Source organism: Ovis aries, chromosome 22 (genome assembly GCF_016772045.2).
Source record: "Ovis aries strain OAR_USU_Benz2616 breed Rambouillet chromosome 22, ARS-UI_Ramb_v3.0, whole genome shotgun sequence".
In the NCBI taxonomy this organism is placed as follows: Eukaryota; Metazoa; Chordata; class Mammalia; order Artiodactyla; family Bovidae; genus Ovis; species Ovis aries.
Genome location: NC_056075.1, coordinates 15,705,019 through 15,726,493, shown reverse-complemented (window position 1 = coordinate 15,726,493; position 21,475 = coordinate 15,705,019). Strand labels below are relative to the sequence as shown.

At 40.4% G+C, this 21,475-nt stretch overlaps 1 protein-coding gene across 1 annotated transcript in view; it reads right to left on the bottom strand.

Moving 5' to 3' along the window:
- Nucleotides 1-20,649, bottom strand: part of LOC114110336 (cytochrome P450 2C4-like) — a 37,544-nt gene extending 16,895 nt beyond the window's left edge. Inside the window, exons 1-2 of the mRNA XM_042239080.2 lie at nucleotides 20,574-20,649; nucleotides 19,559-19,578 (exon numbers count right to left, since the gene is read on the bottom strand). Coding sequence (XP_042095014.2) covers nucleotides 19,559-19,578; nucleotides 20,574-20,649 — 96 coding nt within the window. The remainder of the gene's footprint in view (nucleotides 1-19,558; nucleotides 19,579-20,573) is intronic.
- Nucleotides 20,650-21,475: the final 826 nt, after the last annotated feature.

The window sequence follows — 21,475 nt, the reverse complement described above, 5'->3', positions numbered from 1 at the left end:
TGTGTGTGTGTGTGTGTGTGTGTGTGTGCGCGCACGCTAAGTCACTTCAGTCGTGTCTGACTCTTTGTAACCCTAGGGACTGTAGCCCGCCAGGCTCCTCTGTCCATAGGATTTTCCAGGCAAGAATACTGGAGTGGATTGCTGTGCCCTGCTTCAGGGGATCTTCCCAACCCAGGGATTGAACCTATGTTTCTTATATCTCCTGTATTGGCAGATGGGTTCTTTACCACTAGTGCCACCGGGGAAGCCCAACACACACACATGCACTGCAAGGTACAATTTTAGAAAAAAACTACTGTAGAATATAGCAAGAGATTATAGATCAGCTGACTCAAACATCAGTTTCTCATAACTTACTCCTCGTTTGCCTAAAAGTTCCTTCCATTCATCAGCCTCTTTTGCATTTAGGTGAGCCAAGCAGTGGGCTTCCCTGGTGGTTCAGTGGTAAGGAATCCACTTTCCAATACAGGAGACGTGGGTTTGACTCCTGGGTTGGGAAGATCCTCTGGAGTATGAAATGGCAACCCGCTCTAGGATTCTCGCCTGGGAAATTTCATGGACAGAGGAGCCTGGCAGACTATAGCCCATGGGGTCACAAAAGAGTCAGACACAACTTAGCAACTAAACAACAACAACAAGCAACATAGCTTTTGTCAGTGAGATACAAGCAGAAGGCTATTGGAATTGTTTCCTCTATGCCCTCCTTCCTACCCAAAACAAATATTTGAAGGAGTTATTAGAATACACCAACATCATTTGGGGACAGGAAGTTTTACTAATGAGTGAGCCTGGCAGGCTACAGTCCAAAGAGTCACAAAGAGTCAAAACCAACTGAGGCAACTTAGCTTACTAGCACATGAGCTCTATATACTCAGCACAAGTAAATACAACTGGAAGGTATATGAATCCCTGATATTTCAGGATTACTGTACTATTCCTACACTGACAGAAGATTCTTCATAATGTGAGATAGATATGGCCACTACTCATTAAATCATTTATTAATAGGTTTTCTCTTATTTATAGATGAACAAAATCTTAATTAGTAGAAATAGATAAATTAGGGCCATAACATGAAAGATGTTATAAGCCTGAATCAAGATCTCATTACGCTCTTCTTTGTTAAAAATGTACATGAACTCAACACTGTCTGTATATTCACGATGAAGCTGAAATTGTATAAAAGTTAATACTGCAGCACAACCTAAAATGAACTATATGTAAATTATAATAAAGAGGGTGGATTCACAAAGACAATACAGGACCATCATGGTTGTATGCCACACGCAATACAATTAGCAGCTTGACCAAAGAAACAAATGTAGGAATAAAAAGAATATACAGCTTGAAGTCACACTACAATCATAAAAACAGAAGGTTGAGGCTTTCTCTGCCCAAGGGGAAAAAGGGATGGGAAGGAGTAATGCAATGCCAAAGCTGACAAACTAAATGAACATCTCTCATAAATAAGGAGACAGACAGCAATCGAAAAGGACAAGTAACACTGTTTTAGGATTGATGCGATGATGTGACACAGAATACATAACAAGCAGGCAGTTTTAAATACTGAGCAGAAGGGATCGTTGGAGAAGGCAATGGCACCCCACTCCAGTACTCTTGCCTGGAAAATCCCATGGACGGAGGAGCCTGGTGGGCTGCAGTCCATGGGGTCGCCAAGAGTCACACACGACTGAGCGACTTCACTTTCCCTTTTCACTTTCATGCATTGGAGAAGGAAATGGCAACCCACTCCAGTGTTCTTGCCAGGAGAATCCCAGGGACAGTGGAGCCTGGTGGGCTGCTGTCTATGGGGTTACACAGAGTCGGACACGCCTGAAGCAACTTAGCAGCAGCAGCAGCAGCAGAAGGGATCATTAACACGCAAAAAAAAAAAGCATATTTTGTAAACATGTCCCTAGACTAGCATTAATTTTATGATGCGTTTATAATCTCCAGCGCCCCAGTGCCATGTCTTTTATTATGTAATAAACACAACTAAGACAGACTAAACTCACTGAATGTGTGCTCTTGTTAATTTCCCTCAGTAACAGTGGCATCACACAAGCTTTTGGCTTCTCAGTTCAAAATTACTGAAGTCAGTCAGAAAAGCAGTGCTCTCATAAAACAATATTAGTGTTTCCATTGCTTGAATTTGATTTGCAGATACAGTGGTTATGTGTACACAGCCTATCATTATTACACAAAACAATTAAAGATAATCTAAATAAACAAATAACTTACCTTGTCATAGATCTGGACACTCAGTATTGTGAGGATGGCATTTCTAGAGTAATGTCACACAAAAGGCAGAGAGGATGTTCTAGGAATCAGTCCATCCACTGAAACAACTACTGGCCATGCACAAAGGGTCTGAGCAATTATTTTTGCACCCTGGAAATTAAACACTTACAGCATCCAGGAGTATGCTTAGATAAATGTGTCTGGTACATAAATAGAACCAGTGTTTTCTTAGGTCAGTCTCCCAGGCAATACAAAGAAAAACAAAAATAAACAAACAGGACCTAATCAAACTAGTAAGCTTTTGCACAGCAAAGGAAACCATAAACAAAACGAAAAGACAACCTACAGAATGGGAGAAAAGTATTTGCAAATGATGTGATCAACCAGTGTTTAATTTTCAAAATGTACAGCTTATACAACTCAGCAACACAAATATAAACAACCCAATTGAAAAACAGGCAGAAGACCTCACCAGACATTTCTCCAAAGAATACATACAGATGGTCAAACCAACCATCTAAATTCTGTATCCTTCAAAATTTCTTTAAAAAGTGAAGGAGAAGTGAAGACTTTCTGAGCAAACAAGCAAACAAAATTGAGGGAATTTGTTGCCACTTGAACTGGCTTGCAAAGAATGTTTTAAACATCTTTAGAGAGAAGGAAAATCATATAGGTCAGAAACTCATCTACATAAAGAAAGGGTTATAAAGAAAGAATGAGTGACAGTAAAATAAAAAGTTTTGCTTGTCTACTTTATTTCTCTAACAGATAAAAATTTGCAGAAAATAGCAACAGTATATTTGATTATGTAATGGTTATGGACATATGTATAAATATACATATGCTTATATATGGACTTCCCTGGTGGCTCAGACGGTAAAGCGTCTGTCAACAATGCGGGAGACGTAGATGCGATCCCTGGGTCGGGAAGATTCCCTGGAGAAGGAAATGGCAACCCGCTCCAGTACTCTTGCCAAGAAAATCCCTTGGACAGAGGAGCCTGGTGCAGGCTACTGTCCACGGGGTCACAAAGAGTCGGACATGACTGAGCGACTTCACTTACCCTTACCTTATGCTTATATGTAAGTGGAATGAACCACAACAATGATACAGAGGATGGAAAGGAAGAAGCATAATTATTTGTTATTATAAGAGACATTAACTGTAAAGTGGATGGTGTTATTTCCAAGTGCATCAGAGCATTTAAATATGTGAGGCAAAACTGACAGAACTTCAAGAAATAGAAACAAAATGAATAAACTACTTCAGTTCAGATCTGTTCAGTTCAGTCACTCAGTTGTGTCTGACTCTTTGTGACCCCCATGAACTGCAACATGCCAGGCCTGCCTGTCCATCACCAACTGCCGGAGTTTACCCTAACTCATGTCCATTGAGTCTGTGATGCCATCTAACCATCTCATCCTCTGTCGTCCCCTTCTCCTCCTGTCTTCAATCTTTCCCAACATCAGGGTCTTTTCAAACGAGTCAGCTCTTTGCATCAGGTGGCCAAAGTGTTGGAGTTTCAGCTTCAACATCAGTGCTTCCAATGAACACCCAGGACTGATTTCCTTTAGGATGGACTGGTTGGATCTCCTAAGACTTAAAATAAATTTAATCAAGGAGGCGAAAGATCTGTACACTGAAAACTATAAAAAAGAAAACAAAGAGGATCAATTAATGAGAGATATCCCATGTATATGAATAAGAATTAATATTGTTAAAATGTCTATACTACCAAAAGCAACCTACAGATTCAATGAAATACGTATCAAAATAGAAGTTTCACAGAAATAGATAAAAAATTAAAATTCATATGCAAGGTTTTCTCTGGTGGTCCAGTAGTTAAGAATCTGCCTACCAGTGCAGTGGGCATGAGTTCAGTCTCTGCTCCAGGAAGATCGCATGTGCCATGAGGCAACTAAGTCCATGCACCACAACTACTAAGCCCAGGCACCCTAGAGCTTATCCTCTGCAACAAAAGAAGCCACCACAGTGAGAAGTCCATGCACCACAACTAGAGAAGAGCTCCTAGTTGCCACAGCTAGAGAGAGCCTGCAGAGGAATGGAGACCCAGTGCAGTCAAAAGTCAATAATTAACATTTTTTTAAAAATTCATATGAAACAACAAAGGACCCTGCATAGCCACTGTAATACTAAAAAAGAACAAGGGAGGAGGAATTGCACTTTCTGATTTCAAACTATATTATAAAGCTATAATAATCAAAACAGTATAAAAACAGGTACACAGACCAATGTAAAAGAATAAAGAACCCAAAAATAAATAGACAAATTTATGATCAACTGATCTCAAGATACATAATCTGGAAAGCACAATTTCTCAAAAATAGAGTGCTGGGAAAACTAGATCACCACCTACAAAAAATAATAATTTGAATCACTATCGTACAACATACAAAACATCACCTCAAAATGGACTGAAGCCGTAAACATAAGACCTAAAGCCATGAAACACCTAGAAGAAACCAAAAAGGGAAAGCTTCTTTATATTGGTCTGGGCAATGATTTGTTCAATATGATACCAAGAGCATAGGAAAAACAAGCAAAAATACAATATTTTTTCCTACCAGTAATCCTAGCCACAAGTACCCAGAAACTACAGAGAACATTGTATGACCCAGTCTGGCAGAGAAGCAAGTTCAAAATCCCATTCAGCTCCTAAGCATAGCCTCCAGCATACGTGTATCAAAACAGTATATTGTACACATTAAATGGGCTTCTCCAGTGGCTCAGTGGTAAAGAATCTGCCTGCGATGCAGGAGACACAGGTTCTATCCCTGGGTCTGGAAGATCGCCTTGAGGAGGGCACGGCAACCCACTTCAGTATTCTTGCTTGGAGAGTCCCATAGAGAGAGAAGCCTGGTGGGCTACAGTCCATAGGGTCCCAAAGAGCTGTACACAACTAAAGCAACTGAGCATGCATGCACACACACATTAAATACATAAAAAATTTCCAAGTTTTACTGAGGTATAATTGACAGGTAAAAAATTATTTAATTGAAATAGAAGAACTATCCGACCAACAAGGCTTCTCTGATAGCTCAGCTGGTAAACAATCTGCCTGCAATGAGGAAGACCGAGGTGCAATCCTTAGGTTGGGAAGATCCCCGGAAAAGGGAACAGCTACCCACTCCAGTATTCTGGCCAGTATTCACATTAATTAGGCTAGCTTTAGTAATTACAAAAAATTATAAAATACATATTGGCCACTATGTGGGTAAACAGGACCCCTGTACATTGCTCGTGGGAACATGACTGCTGTAGTCGCTGTGAAAAAGGTTGGCAGTTCCTCAAATTTATACATAAAATTGCCACATATCTCATCAATTCTACTCATATAAATACACTCCCACAAAAATGAAAAAATGTCCATCAAAAACTTGTACACAAATGTTTACAGTAACTCTATTCATAAGACTCAAAGACAGAAACAACACAGATGTCCACCAATAGATGAATGCATTAAAAAAATTATAATATGTGCAAAAATGGAATATTATTCAACGATAAAAGAAAATAACAAAGTACTGATACATGCAACTTAGATGAACCTCCTAAATACCATACTAGGTGAAAGAGCTAGAAATAAAAGGGACAATGCTGTGAGACCTTTCATATGATATATACATAATAGGCAAATTCATAGAGATATAAAGCAGATAACAAGTTAACACAAGATGTGTTAGTGATCATTTACTGGGTGGGTATGTTTCTGCAGAGTGATGGAAAAGTTTTGAAATTAGAGAGAGCAAGTAATCACACAATATTGTGAGTGCAATAAATACCACAAAATTGTACACTTTAAATGGATAATTGTATGCTATGTGAATTTCATCTAATTTTTTTTAATGACATTACTCCACAAACTGATCTACAGATTTCCTACAATCCCTACCAAAATCATTACTGCCTTCCTGGCAAAAGTTGATAAGCTTATCCTATAAATAGTATGAAAATTCAGGGCACTGAGAATAGCCAAAATACTCTTTAAAATTAACAACAATTTTAGAGGACTCACACTTCTCAATTTCAAAACTAACTATAATACAATGCTAGTAATTAAGAAGAACAGATAATGTGTTATGGTACAAGGTTTTCATATAGACTATTGGAAAATATTTGAGATTACACAAATAAACCCTTCCACTGATTAAGTCAACTGATTTTTTACTTAATGCCATAATGGTTCATGTGGGGAAAACAGTCTTTTCAACTAATGGTGCAGGGTTCAGTCTCGGATACCAGCCTCAAACTCCATATCTATGACAATTCATTTTACTTTACACTCAATTAAGGCTTCTCTCTTTCATTCACCTACTCTTTCCCATCATACACCTTTGCACCTCTACATATACTATTCACCCATCTGAAATTCCTTTCTTTCTCTTTCATGCAAATATATTAAATTTATTTTCAACCACCTGACATGCAGAAGTCCAGCTAGATTAAGCCATTCTCTTACATTTCCTCAAACAGTGTGTGCAGAGATCATATCCATCTTCATATTACACTATGATATTTATATTTTACACCTGTTTGTAATTGTTTATTTTTTACCTGAGGAGTCATTCTGACTCTTCTTAGGTATACTCAGTTCAGTTCAGTTCAGTCACTCAGTCATGTCAGACACTTTGCAACCCCATGAATCACAGCACACGAGGCCTCCCTGTCCATCACCAACTCCTGGAGTTTACTCAAACTCATGTCCATCGAGTTGGTGATACCATCCAGCCATCTCATCCTCTGTTGTACCCTTCTACTCCTGCCCCCAATCCCTCCCAGAATCAGGGTCTTTTCCAATGAGTCAACTCTTCACATGAGGTGGCCAAAGTACTGGAGTTTCAGCTTTCGCATCAGTCCCTCCAGTGAACACCCAGGACTGATCTCCTTTAGGATGGACTGGTTGGATCTCCTTGCAGTCCAAGGGGCTCTCAAGACTCTTCAACACCACAGTTCCAAAGCATCAATTCTTCAGCTCTCAGCTTTCTTCACAGTCCAACTCTCTCATCCATGCATGACCACTGGAAAAACCATAGCCTTGACTAGACGGATCTTTGTTGGCAAAGTAATGTCTCTGCTTTTCAATATACTATCTAGGTTGATCATAATTTTCATACCAAGGAGTAAGTGTCTTTTAATTTCAAGGCTGAAGTCACCAACTGCAGTGATGTTGCAGCCCAAAAAAATAAAGTCTGACACTGTTTCCAGTGTTTCTCCATCTATTTCCCATGAAGTGATGGGACCAGATGCCATGATCTTTGTTTTCTGAATGTTGAGTTTTTTCACTCTCCTCTTTCACTTTCATCAAGAGGCTTTTTAGATCTTCTTCATTTTCTGCCATAAGAGTGGTATCATCTGCATATCTGAGGTTATTGATATTTCTCCCAGCAATCTTGATTCCAGCTTGTGCTTCTTCCAGCCCAGCATTTCTTATGATGTACTCTGCCTTGAAGTTAAATAAGCAGGGTGACAATATACAGCCTTGACAATATACAGTATTCCTTTTCCTATTTGGAACCAGTCTGTTGTTCCATGTCCAGTTCTAACTGTTGCTTCTTGACCTGCATATAGGTTTCTCAAGAAGCAGGTCAGATGGTCTGGTATTCCCATCTCTTTCAGAATTTTCCACAGTTGATTGTGATCCATACAGTCAAAAGCTTTAGCATAGTCAATAAAGCAGAAATAGATGTTTTGCTGGAACTCTCTTGCTTTTTCCATGATCCAGTGGATGTTGGCAATTTGATCTCTGGTTCCTCTGCCTTTTCTAAAACCAGCATGAACATCTGGAAGTTCACGGTTCATGTATTGCTGAAGTCTGGCTTGGAGAATTTTGAGCATTACTTTACTAGCATGTGAGATGAGTGCAATTGTGTGGTAGTTTGAGCATTCTTTGGCACTGCCTTTCTTTGGGATTGGAATGAAAACTGACCTTTTCCAGTCCTGTGGCCACTGCTGAGTTTTCCAAATTTGCTGGCATATTGAGTGCAGCACTTTCACAGCCTCATCTTTCAGGATTTGAAAGAGCTCAACTGGAATTCCATCACCTCAACTAGCTTTGTTCGTAGTGATGCTTTCTAAGGCCCACTTGACTTCACATTCCAGGATGTCTGGCTCTAGGTGAGTGATCACACCATCGTGATTATCTGGGTAGTGAAGAGCCTTTTTGTACAGTTCTTCTGTGTATTCTTGCCACCTCTTCTTAATATCTTCTGCCTCTGTTAGATCCAGACCATTTCTGTCCTTTATCGAGCCCATCTTTGCATGAAATGTTCCCTTGGTATCTCTAATTTTCTTGACGAAATCTCTAGTCTTTCCCATTCTGTTGTTTTCCTCTATTTCTTTGCATTGATCGCTGAGGAAGGTTTTCTTAGCTCTCCTTGCTATTCTTTGGAACTCTACATTCAGATGCTTATATCTTTCCTTTTCTCATTTGCTTTTCACTTCTCTTCTTTTCACAGCTATTTGTAAGGCCTCCCCAGACAGTCATTTTGCTTTTTTGCATTTCTTTTCCGTGAGGATGGTCTTGATCCCTGTCTCCTGTACAATGTCACGAACCTCCATCCAGAGTTCATCAGGCTCTCTGTCTATCAGATCTAGTCCCTTAAATCTATTTCTCACTTCCACTGTATAATCATAAGGGATTTGATTTAGGTCATACCTGAATGGTTTAGTGGTTTCCCCCACTTTCTTCAATTTAAGTCTGAATTTGGTAGTAAGACGTTCATGATCTGAGCCACAGTCAGCTCCTGGTCTTGTTTTTGCTGACTGTATAGAGCTTTTCCATCTTTGGCTGCAAAAAATATAATCAATCTAATTTTGGTGTTATTTAACATGCCAAGCCCTATTTAACAACTGTGGTATAAATATTAATATAACATGGTCTCTGTATTGAGAGAAATTTTCACTTCACAAATACATAATTTTCTATGTTGACAGATGCATTTGAGGGAGAAAATCATGACCCTGGATCAAATATGATAATTTTTTCCTATATTCATATATCATGTTATATGAGTATAGGCTTCCCTTGTGGCTCAGATGGTAAGGAGTCTGCTTGCGATGCAGGAAACCTGGGTTCGATCTCTGGGTTGGGAAGATCCCCTGGAGGAGGAAATGGCAACCCACTCCAGTATTCTTGCCTGAAGAATCCCATGGACAGAGAAGCCTGGTGGGCTACAGTCCATGGGGTCACATAGAGTCGGGCATGACTGAGTGACTAACAGACACACATATGTTGACAGATGCATTTGAGGGAGAAAATTATGACCATGTGCCGGGGTCCTGCCCCAGTGGATCCAAGGAATTCAAAGGGGAGACGGCGTAGGTGAGGAAAACTTATTTATTTAATTAGAAATATAAAGAGAGATTAGGAAGAAATAGTGTAGTAGGAAAATTTAGTGGAGAAAAGAGGTTGAATAACTTGGTTTACGTGGGAAATCAATAAAGTTCCACGACAAGGAACTTGCACCATCTACGTTAGGCCACCAGCATCCTCTTGAATAGCGGGGGGTGCCCCGCCTTGGGCTTCCTCTCTTGTGGATCTTAGAAGCCTGGGCAAGTAAGTATACATGGCGAGCCTCCACGCCCCAGATGGGAATTCATCCAGAAAACACAGTAAGAAAAGAAGACACGGGGGAAACCAGTCTTTCCAGTGACTGGCCTCCCCTCTATTGTCCAGAAAGGCCTTATATACCTTTTGATTTTACATAGAGATCAGTGGATAAAACAAAATTATGCAGCGTCAGCAGCCCTGACTCTTATCGAGACCAGGCTTTCTCTCTGCATACTTAGTTGTATACACAAATCTTAGGTGATTTACATCATCTTCTGGCCAGAAGGCCAATTAACATTTTACGGCCCTTTTCTGATAAGGGTTTGTCAACCAGAAGACTTATTTGTCTTAAAAGTGTTGTTCTTCTCAAAGTCTGGTGCCACTCTCAAAAAGCACTAAATAAAGTTACATTCTTACATAGCACGGACACAGCAATTTATAACAATGAAACAAGTGATTTATAACAAAGAGAAAGTTAATTAACTCAAAAGTCTAGTGTTACTAACATCAAAACTACTATATTCCTATTTCTATATCCCAATTACATTGATTAATATCCTTCAGCTGTCTAAAAGATAAAGAATATGGAGGCCTGGCAGCAGTCATTGACTCAACAGTGAAACCCATCACCAATATAATTTTTAGCTTTTTAGAAAAGGCTCTGTATCTTTAAGATGCTTTAAGCTTCGTGCCTTTCGCAGTTGGGGGGCTATAAATAATTCACAAGTTGTAAAAAGTCTGGGGGAACCTGTCAGGCAAGTTAGAGAGCCATCAGAAGGGTTTGAGCTGAAACATTCCTTTCATATGCAGGAGACTGAAGCCCTGAGTTAACTTTTTCCCAGAGAATATCAGAAGAGTGGAAAGCACAGTACAATAAAATCAGGCCGACTCTGGTTTTTGAGGACAGATATTCAGGAAAACCCAGGGGGAAGCCCTGAAGCCAGACCACGCCTTTGCGTTTTGTCGGGCTTCCTTCCTCATGACCTTTGCCATGGGCGGGATTCCTCACGCTGGCTCCCGGCAACCATGGATCAAATATGATAATTTTTCCTATACTCATATATCATGTTTATAGCATAAATGCATTTTTATCTCAATTCTCTCATATTTTACCTCAATTCTTCCTTACCATCATGAAATATAGGATGATATAAAATACTATGATTTACATTTGTAGATGACAAAAGAATTTAGACAACCTGAAAAGGACACAGAGCTGGTCCTTGATGTTTCTACTTCTGTCTCATACACTCAAACATAAAATCAATATTTTAGGGCTGAAAGGTTCCTAAAGAACCAGGAAACACAACCAATATTTTATGGATAAAGTAACTGGCACCAGAAGAATTAAGTAACTTCTGTGATGTCTCTTAGGCAGAGGGTAGAACACAGCTTAGCACAGGGTACACCTGTAATGTTTGTTTATGTTTCTTACACACACAAAAACAATCATTTTGTCATTCCCAATGCAATTACCTTGTAGGTTAAGATGCCAAACGAAGCATCAAGATCTCCCTCCTATCCCAGTTGTCCTCTGGCAGCAATCTCCCCTTTGAAGTAGATATTCTCTTCCTTACTAAATGCAGATATTTCTGTCAACTAATGTGCTTAAATAGCAACTGTGTGTGTGTGTGTGTGTCCGCACACACACGCTAAGTTACTTCAGTCGTGTCTGACACTTTGTGACCCTATGAACTGTAGCCTGCCAGGCTCCTCTGTCCATGGGATTCTCCAGGTGAGAATACTGGAGTGGGTTGCCATTCCCGCCTTCCTGACCCAGGGATGGAACCTGCATCTCTCACATCTCCTGCATTGCAGATGGATTCTTTACCCATGAGCCACCGGGAAAGCCCTAAATAGCACCTAAGTGGTATGAAATCAACGTATCTCCTTCCATATCAATAAACAAGAAATGGCATAGCCATTAGTAATTTCTGGCTTCCAAATGTAAATGAGGGCTCCCAAAACTGAGATCTGACAGATGCTGCCACCCCCTCAAGATGACTGCTGAGGAGCTGGCGGAAGGCCAGAAGAAACTTAAGAGGCTGCATTCCTCTAGGTGAGCAAGGAAACTGGATTTGGCCCCAGAGAGCTGAGGTGCATATGGAAGGAATGAATTCAGTGAGCCAAGAGGCTTGCATCTTCTCATACACAGACCGCTAGATTCCTTAACTTGATATCTGATCTTTGATGTTCAGTCTGCTTGCTCCCTTTGTTGCAAACCTGTATATAGCCTGACTCTCCTCCTGCCTCCTTGGAGCAGTTTCCTCAGATGTGGTCACCCTCACTCAGAGTCCTAACCATTCCCACCAAATAAAATAACTCTACTTTCAGGATGTGACTATATTTTTTAGTCAACAGTGGAGTTTGAATGACAAGACTTGTGAGTAGTGGGAGCCTTTCCAGAAGGACCTAGAAGTCCTACAATTGCTGCAGGCATCCCTTTGGAGAAGTTACCAAACTGGTTTCTGGAAATTGGTGTGAAAACCACTGAACAGTGTCAATAGGACTGAATTGCAGTTCTGTTTTCTGGGCATGCATTTTCTTGTCTATTATCAAAGGGCTCAACCATCAGCCCCAGATGAACACTATGATGCTAAGCTCTAGGCAGGACTGTGCTCTTCACACTTTCACCTGGTGTATAGAAATCTGGACCTCATGGAGAAAATAGCAGAAATGATTTTGTTAGGGGAAGCACACTGATTGAAACAGCCCACCTTGGCCAGGCACCATAGTAACCATTTATGTGAGCTGTTTTATGACAGGAGGTTCCTGGTAAGGAACAGGGAACTAATAAGCCTCCACCAACCAGAAGAGTTTGGGAAAGGTCAAAAGGAGACACCACCTGTCCAACCACCTCCCAGAATGCTTCTCTCTGGCATCCATCTTGGCTGAACAAGGCATGCACTACCAGGAAGGACTCTGAGTCAGAACGATTGGTTAAGGACAACCAGGAAATTAATCCCATCACCATAAAACCCAAGACTGCAAGCCATTTGACAGAGCAGTTCTGGGTTCCCTTACCCTACTGCTCTCCACCCGGGTGCCCTTTCCCAATAAAATCTCTTGCTTTGTCAGCACATGTGTCTCCTCAGACAATTCATTTTCAAATGTTAGACAAGAGCCCAGTTTCAGGCCATGGAAGGGGTCCCTCTTCCTGCAACAATTCCTCAAGAAGAAAGGACGTTGGCCTCACCTGAACCTATGGAGAGCTCAGAATCCTGAAGTTTTCATTCAATTTTTCCATTAGATTTAGAAAAGTCTGATCTTTATAATCAAAACGGTTCTGGAAAATAATGGAGCAGATCACACTTCAGGGAGCACAGCACAGGATGAAAGTGGGATTGCTGCGGCTACTAAGTCACTTCAGTCGTGTCCGACTCTGTGTGACCCAATAGACAGCAGCCCACCAGGCTCCCCCATCCCTGGGATTCTCCAAGCAAGAACACTGGAGTGGGTTGCCATTTCCTTCTCCAATGCATGAAAGTGAAAAGTGAAAGTGAAGTCGATCAGTCGTGTCCGACTCTTAGTGACCCCATGGACTGCAGCAAGAGTACTGCAGTGGGGTGCCATTGCCTTCTCCGAAGTGGGATCGCAGGGTGAGGCTAAAAAATCAGAAACAATTTTAAGACACCATTGAAATATACAGATAAAACATTTGGTGTTTATGATAACATGTGAAAGTTGTTTTAGAAACTTTAAACTGAAGAAGGAATTCATAGGGCCTGGACTCCATCTTAGGCCTGTTCATGCTGATCATGCCCGGCCACCTTTCCAATGGACTCTGAACTCTGTGTTTAGTGCCTATGAAAACAACAACAGAAGGATAAGACCCCCTCCAGACAAGGGAACCTTGAAGATCGTATCTAGGTTACTCATCGCCTAAGAGAAAACATACACTAATCACCCCTTCCTCCAGACAGGCCATAAATTTTTCTGTATCTATCAGAGTGTAACCTCGGGTTTATTGATTATTGGGTAATTGTTTGACTGTTTGAGCACATGAGCACATAGCACGTGAATGATGGGGTTATTGAGATTGTATTTTCCTTGGTTTATTTAAATCTCAAGGAATTTGGAGTGGTGGGTTCAGACACGTTCACATGGGGTATAAAAGATTTTCACAAATGCTGGTCAGGGTCCTTGGCTAAGAGGAGACTCTGCCTTGGGCCCGCCGGTGTAATAAACTGCACTCCACTATCTGCATTGTCCTTCTGAGTAGTTTGTTTCCTGGAACACATTGCTACAACAAAACAATATCGTATCTACGAATTCCCTTAACAAATATTCAACAAGCATAAAATCAACCCTTCACTTTTAACTTAAAATGAGTAGATTTCAGCACAGGTAATTAAATAATGGGTTGTTTTTAATTATTCAATTCACTTCCACTGCCTTTTCTTGTACCCTTTTCACCCAAGATGCCTGTTAATTTGAAGAGAAAATGGTGAAAATTAAAGAGGTCATTTAAAAATACCATTTAGTGACACGACTGAGCGACTTCACTTTCACTTTCATAGCTGAGTTACAATATATTAGTTCAAGGTGTACAACTGAAAATGCGATTCAATACTCTTTATTGGTGAACTTAATATATATGAGTGGGAATTTAAAGCACAGGAAGAGAAAGGGAAAAAACATAGCTCAAAAGAGTCCGTCACTGAAATCAAGCAAGATTTCTCCTCTAAAACAAAGGAGATTCAGTTGGGGGAGGCAACCAGCTCTTTATCTAGTTAGTCCTCTGGCTGTTTATTTAGTCAGCTTTGGATGCCCCTTTGAAATGGATGCCTCAGCCATCAAGGATCAAATCAGACACTTGCATTACAAAGTAGTGGGAAAATTGTCAAGATTTATATATACTCCAAATTAGAAAATGCAAATCAGAAGCAAGAGATATCACCTATTCTATCTGTTAGAATAGGCACTACCGCCCCCCCAAAAAAAAGAGAGAAGAAAAAAAAAGGATGAAGGAATAGAAGGAAGGAGAGGAAGGGAGTGGAGAAGAAAATAACAACTGTTGGTGAGGGTGGGGAGGTAGAATACTACTACTACCAGAAGCTCCTGTGGAAAACACTAGGATGGTTTCCCAAATAATCAAAACTAGAATTACCATATAACCCAGGAATCCCCTTTCTGAGTTTCTCTTCAAAAGAACTGACTCAAACTTTCAAAGTGATATTTGTACTTCCATAACCTTAAAAGTTGAGGTAAAACAATCTAAATATCCCCCCATGATTAATGAATAAAGAAAAATGTAAATATAAATACTGGAATAGTATTCAGCCATAAAAATGAAACAAATCTTCCCACATGACACAACATAGATGAACCTTGAGCAAACTGTACTAAGCGGAAAAAGCCAATCACAGTAGGACAAAGGATTCATGATTCCCCTTATACGAAGTATCTAAATGAGTCAAACTTATAGAAACGAGAAGTATCCATCTGGCAAAAAGCTTCCTTTGTTGAAGTTTAAAAAAAAGACATCTTTCATTTTCACCAAGAATTTTATTGAACAACACATTCACCATTTGTTCCCCTAACTTCTGCAATTTTTCACACAACTTCTTACTTCCATCTTCCTAAAACTTTTTTGGTTTTGAGCAAAGAAATGTTCCAAGTGTCTTTTACAGTCTTCTGGGGAACTGAAAATTTTTCCATTAAGAGAATTTTGTAAAAACCAAAATAAATTGATATTTGAAGGTGCAATGTCCAGTGAGTATGGCAGCTGAATCAGAACTTCCCAGCCAAGGTGTAAAAGTTTCTGCCTGGTCATCAAAGAAACATGTGGTTTTGCATTATCCACATGGAAATTTATGCATTTTCAGTTGATTAATTCCAGACATTTTTCATCAAGTGCTAACTGGAAGCAGTACTTGTGGGAACTAATTGTTTGGTTTTCCAGAGGAGCTCATAATAGAGTTTCACCATAAACATAACATTACCTTCTTTGCATGAAGACTGGCCTTTGGTGTGGTTGGTGGTGATTCATTTTGCTTGCTTCATGATCTCTTCCATTTCACTTTATTTTTCAGCATCCACTTTTCATCACTCATCATAATTTGTTTTAAAAATGAATGTTTTAATTGCGTTTAAGTAGAGAGTTGCATATGGAAATATGGTCAAGTTTTTTTTTCCCATAAAATCATCTATGTGACTGTTAGGTAGGTAGAATAGGGAAAAGGAGTCCAAAATAGCTGTGGCTAAAAGACAAGGAAAGGAAAAGCCTGCAAATATAGAACAAAGGAAGATCTGAGGACCACAGTGAGGACCTCAGGTAAAACAAACAACACTCCTGGCTGGCCCAGTTTACATAGGGCAGGCCCAGGGAGAGAGAAACACATAAAAAGAGGAGCCAAAGCTAGCTCTCGCTCTCTCGCTCTCTCTCCTGCGCACTGGGGTGCTCTTCTCTTCGTGTCTTTGGATCAATGTGCCCTCACGCCTTGAAGATGGATTTTCCTGCTCTCTTCTAAATAAAATAGAGCTATAACACTGATTTGTCTAAGAGCCAAAACATGGTCCTTTTAAGACCTGACAGATATAACACGGTCTATCTAAAACCCGAGAGCTGTGACACGCCGAGGGGGCTTTAATGTCCATCACTCCAAATCTTTGTTGTGACAAGACAAAAACTAAGGAACATACACTCGCGTGACATGATTAACATAACCACCAAGCTGGTCTAAATTATTTTCAATGTTTAATTTGGATATTTTGAGTATGTTGGCTATCTTCCACCTGGATTGTTCTCAATAATTGATCACTATCAACTTCAGTCGATCTACCTGATCAGGAATTATTGTCCAGCAAGAAATCTCCAATGTGAAACTTTGCAAACCACTTTTCACATGTTCGATCTGTTATAGCACCTTCTCCAAACACTACACAAATCCTTTTTGTGCTTCAGTTACGTTTTTACCTTTCTTGAAATAATAAAGCATCACATGGCAAAAAATGTTGCATTTTCTTCCATCTTCAATGTTCAAATAGCTACACAAAAATTCACTTTCTGCCAGTAGAGTGGTATCATCTGCATATATGAGGTTGTTGTTATTTCTCCTGGCAATCTTGATTCCAGATTGTGATTCATCCAGCCTGGTAATTCACACCAGGGAATCCCGACCTCTGCATAGAAGTTAAATAAGCAGGGTGACAAGACACAGCTTTGTTGTACTCCTTTCCCAATTTTTAACAGTCCGTGTTCCATGTCCACTTCTAATCATTGCTTCTTGACCTGTATACAAGTCTCTCAGGAGATGAGTAAGGTGGTCTGGTATTACCATTTCTTTAAGAATTTTCCATAGTTTGTTGTGATCCACACAGTCAAAGGCTTTAGTGTAGTCAATAAAGAAGAAGTAGATGTTTCTCTGGAACTCCCTTCCTTCTCCATGATCCAAAAACTGTTGGCAATCTAATCTGTTTCAGATTGCCTTCCTCTGCCTCTTAAAAACCCAACTTGTACATCTGGAAGTTCTCAGCTCATATACTGCTGAAGCCTAACTTGAAGGATTTTGTGCATCACCTTGGTAGCATGTAAAATTGTATGGAAGTCTGAACATTGCCTTTCTTTGGGATTGGAATGAAATTGTATGGAAGTCTGGCATTGCCTTTCTTTGGGATTGGAATGAAAACTGACCTTTTCCAATCCTGTGGCCACTGCTGAGATTTCCAAATTTACTGATATACTGAGTGCAGCATTTTAACAGCATCATCTTTTAGGATTTTAAATAGCTTAGCTGGAATTCCATTACCTTCATTAACTTTGTAGTAAGCCAAAGCCTTTGACTGTGTGGATCACAATAAACTGTGGAAAATTCTGAGAGAGATGGGAATACCAGACCACCTAACCTATGTTTTGAGAAATCTGCATGCAAGTCAGGAAGCAACAGTTAGAACTGGACATGGAATAACAGACTGGTTCCAAATAGGAAAAGCAGTATGTCAAGGCTGTATATTGTCACCCTGCTTATTTAACTTCTATGCAGAGTACATCATGAGAAACGCTAGACTGGGAGAAGCACACGCTGGAATCAAGATTGCCAGGAGAAACATCAATAACCTCAGATATGCAGATGACACCACCCTTATGGCAGAAAGCAAAGAACTAAAAAGCCTCTTGATGAAAGTGAAAGAGGAGAGTGAAAAAGCTGGCTAAAGCTCAACATTCAGAAAACGAAGATCACGGCATCCAGTCCCATCACTTCATGGGAAATAGATGGGAAACAGTGGAAACAGTGTCAGACTTTATTGTGGGGGGCTCCAAAATCACTGCAGATGGTGACTGCAGCCATGAAATTAAAAGATGCTTACTCCTTGGGAAAAAAGTTATGACCAACCTAGACAGCATATTCAAAAGCAGAGACATTACTTTGCCGACTAAGGTCCATCTAGCCAAGGCTATGGTTTTTCCAGTGCTCATGTATGGATGTGAGAGTTGGACTGTGAAGAAGGCTGAGCGCCGAAGAATTGATGCTTTTGAACTGTGGTGTTGGAGAAGACTCTTGAGAGTCCCTTGGACTGCAAGGAGATCCAACCAGTCGATTCTAAAGGAGATCAGCCCAGGGATTTCTTTGCAAGGAATGATGCTAAAGCTGAAACTCCAGTACTTTGGCCACCTCATGTGAAGAGTTGACTCATTGGAAAAGACTCTGATGCTTGGAGGGATTGGGGGCAGGAGGAGAAGGGGACGACAGAGGATGAGATGGCTGGATGGCATCACTGACTGGAAGAACGTGAATCTGAGTTAACTCCAGGAGTTGGTGATGGACAGGGAGGCCTGGCGTGCTGTGATTCATGGGGTCGCAAAGAGTCGGACATGACTGAGTGACTGAACTGAACTCAATGCTTCCTAAGGCCCACTTGACTTCATACTCCAGGATGTCTGGCTCTAGGTGAGTGACCACACAATTGTGGTTATTCAGGTAATTAAGACCTTTTTATACAGTTTTTCTGTGTATTCTTGCTACCTCTTCTTAACCTCTTCTGCCTCTGTTAGGTCCTTACCATTTCTTTCCTTTACTGTACCCATCTTTGCATGAAATGTTCCCTTGTCATCTCCAATTTTCTTGAGGAGATCTATTATTTCCCTCTCTTTCTTTGCATTGTTCATTCAAAAAGGCCTTTTTATTTCCCCTTGCTATTCTCTGGAACTCCGCATTTAGTTAGGTTTATCTTTCCCTTTCTCCCTTGCCTTTCGTTTCTTTTCTTTCCTCAGCTATTTTTAAAGCCTCCTCAAACAACCACTTTGCCTTCTTGCATTTCTTTTCCTTTGGTATGATTTTGGTCACTGTCTCTTATACAATAGTTATAATTTACAAGTATAATGTCATGTACAATGTACATGTATAATGTCCATCCATAGTTATAATGCACACTTAATTTGTTAAGATCATAGATCTTATATAGTTTTTTAACTACAAATTTTTGTAAAATGTTGGAACAAACGGTTAAGGTATGGAACTATGCCAGGCTTCATTAAGGAGCTTCTACACCAGGTTCCTTTTAAATTACAGAGATCTAAGTTTAAAACAACTTTTATTTTGGCTAGATAGATAAAGGGCAATGTTGAAAGCCTTGGGCATTTCTTTGTCAATATGTGATTCACAGTAAATCCGATTCAAGTCTTTCATTTAATATAGAAGAAAGAATTTTAAAACAGAATAATTTGAAATATGAGCTGAAAATCAGAGTCCTTGTGAGAACTATTGTACAGGTCATTGCACCTAGTAGTGGGAAGTAAATAATTACCATACATTTGTTACCAAAATCTAGTAAAAAGGGGGCAATGTTTAGCAAACTGAAAGCAAAGCCAAATTTGATTCAGAGAAGACCAGGTAGCAGTTACTGATAATCCTAAAGTCAAGTTAAACCAAACATTTTCAAACTTGGTATTTGTGTATTTTGCAGAATTATGATGCAGCAAGTATTTATTCAAAATTTATAAATACTGCTACTTCAGTCATGTCCGACTCTGTGTGACCCTATAGATGGCAGCCCATCAGGCTCCCCCGTCCCTGGGATTCTCCAGGCAAGAACACTGGAGTGGGTTGCCATTTCCTTCTTCAATGCAGGAAAGTGAAAAGTGAAAGTGAAGTCTTAAACTGTATATATAAATCAATATACTAAGTATTAAGTAACAAGAAATAATGAAAGCTGATATTTTTAAATGGTACTGTCTACACAGAGAAATCAAAATAGATAAGAACTGTACTAAGATATGTCTAAGAAGATAAAACCATAGATTGTATTACTCTTGGTCCAAACTACAGGCCTGGGCCCTCAGATGCGTCTGTGATGCTTAATATATAAATATAGTTCAATTATGTAACATACAAGTCACACGTTTCATGGTACATAAGGGCATGATGAGGTCATTCTAACCCTGTCCACTTAACAAATATTCCCTGCTGAAATGCTCTGAAATAGACAACCACATTTATGCTATGGAAAAACATTATCTAACGCTGTCAGGAAGCAATTCAAAACCATTCCTTGTGACTTCTGACTTGAAAAGAAGTTTAGCATTACAATTAAATAACCAATATCCACACTGCATGCACAGTTATGGGAGTACACATATGACAAGCACACATACACAAAAGCTCGCTTGGTTCTCTCTTCTTCACACTCCCCAGCTCCATAGAAGGGCTGACAACTACAACCCATGTGAACGATGTGGCCTTTCCTGAAATGTTTCCAAGGATGTCAACAGAGAAGACAGCAGTCTGTTAAGGTCAGAGTTACAGAGCACAGAATCACTCACCGTTGGTTTTTCGCAACTCCTCCACCAGGCAGTGCGCTTCCTCTTGAACACGGTCCTCAGTGCTCCTCTCCCCCATCCTCCCCCTACACAAGGACCTATTTAGACAATGTGCCCCCAGAAATATGTATTAGTATCATGTGTGTGTGTTAGTCAGTTCAGTTCAGTCTCTCAGTCGTGTCCGACTCTTTGCAACCCCAAGGACTGCAGCACACCAGGCTTCCCTATCCATCAGCAAACCCCAGAGCTTGCTCAAACTCATATCCATCAAGTTGGTGATGCCATCCAACCCATCTCATCCTCTGTTGTCCTCTTCTCCTCCTGCCTTCAATCTTTCCAAGCATCAGGGTCTTTTCCAATGAGTCAGTTCTTCACATCAGGTGGCCAAAGTATTGGAGTTTCAGCTTCCAATGAATATTCAGAACTGATTTCCTTTAGGACTGATGACTCTTTGCACCAACTCTTTGCAACCCCATGGACAACAGCCTGCCAAGCTCCTCGGTCCATGGAATTCTCCTGACAAGACTACTGGAATGGGTAGCCATTCCCTTCTTCAGGGGATCTTCCTGACCCAGGGGTGGGATCAAACCCTGGTCTCCCACATTGTAAGCAGATTCTTTACTCTCTGAGCCACTGTGCGTGCATGCTAAGTTGCTTCAGTCGTGTCCAACTCTTCGTAACCCTGTGGACTGTAGCCTGCCAGGCTCCTCTGTCCATGGGATTCTCCAGGAAAGAACACTGAAGTGGGTTGCGGTGCCTTCCTCCAGGGGATCTTCCCGACCCAGGGATCAAACCTGAGTCTTTTAAGTCTCCTGTATTGACAGGCAGGTTCTTTACCTCTAGCACCACCTGGGAAACCCCACGGCAGCCCATTAGTGTCATAACTGGGCTTAATTTGCTTACTG